The 543-nt window shown below is 37.0% G+C and overlaps 1 protein-coding gene across 1 annotated transcript in view; it reads left to right on the top strand.

Annotated features, from left to right (window-relative positions):
* LOC135749268 (intelectin-like) overlaps positions 1–255 on the top strand; it is a 13,624-nt gene extending 13,369 nt beyond the window's left edge. Inside the window, exon 7 of the mRNA XM_065267808.2 lies at positions 3–255. Coding sequence (XP_065123880.1) covers positions 3–149 — 147 coding nt within the window. The 3' untranslated portion in view covers positions 150–255. The remainder of the gene's footprint in view (positions 1–2) is intronic.
* Positions 256–543: the final 288 nt, after the last annotated feature.

The raw sequence follows: 543 nt of genomic DNA, 5'->3' as shown, positions 1-543 counted from the left end.
AGTACTGTGTTGGTGGAGGTGGATACTTTCCAGAGGTCGCCCCTAAAGAGTGTGGAGATTTCACAGCATTACACTATGATAGTTATGGTGTAGGCTGGGGTGCATCAAAAAATCTAATCGAAGCAGCAGTACTTATGTTTTATCGCTGACAATCTATTTAAGATTTGATTTTCAGTAAATCAAACCAGACATAATTCCAGAACAACTTATTCTCACCAAAAAGCGTACAAATGACACGCAGTGTGATTATCGTGCAATAGATACGCCAAATTCTGATTTTGCGTGCATATGATACGCCAGTCCTTCCCATTCACTTATATGGCGAATCGTTTCGTGTCGATTTATTTATTGTTTTCTCATTTGTTTTCTGTTTTTTTTACCATTTTCGCTTGGGTTTAGGGTTAGAACAACTTTTTGTTATATAAAAATGACACCCTAACCCAAACCCCAACTCTAACCCCAATGCTCTGCTACACAAAAATAGTTATCACCCAAAACACACTTTTAAGGGTATTGTTAAGTCACAATTAATAAGATTTCACA

Source organism: Paramisgurnus dabryanus, chromosome 2 (genome assembly GCF_030506205.2).
Source record: "Paramisgurnus dabryanus chromosome 2, PD_genome_1.1, whole genome shotgun sequence".
Classification (NCBI taxonomy): domain Eukaryota; kingdom Metazoa; phylum Chordata; class Actinopteri; order Cypriniformes; family Cobitidae; genus Paramisgurnus; species Paramisgurnus dabryanus.
The sequence above is the reverse complement of the archived record's forward strand: the minus strand, read 5'-3'. Positions and strand labels throughout refer to the sequence as shown.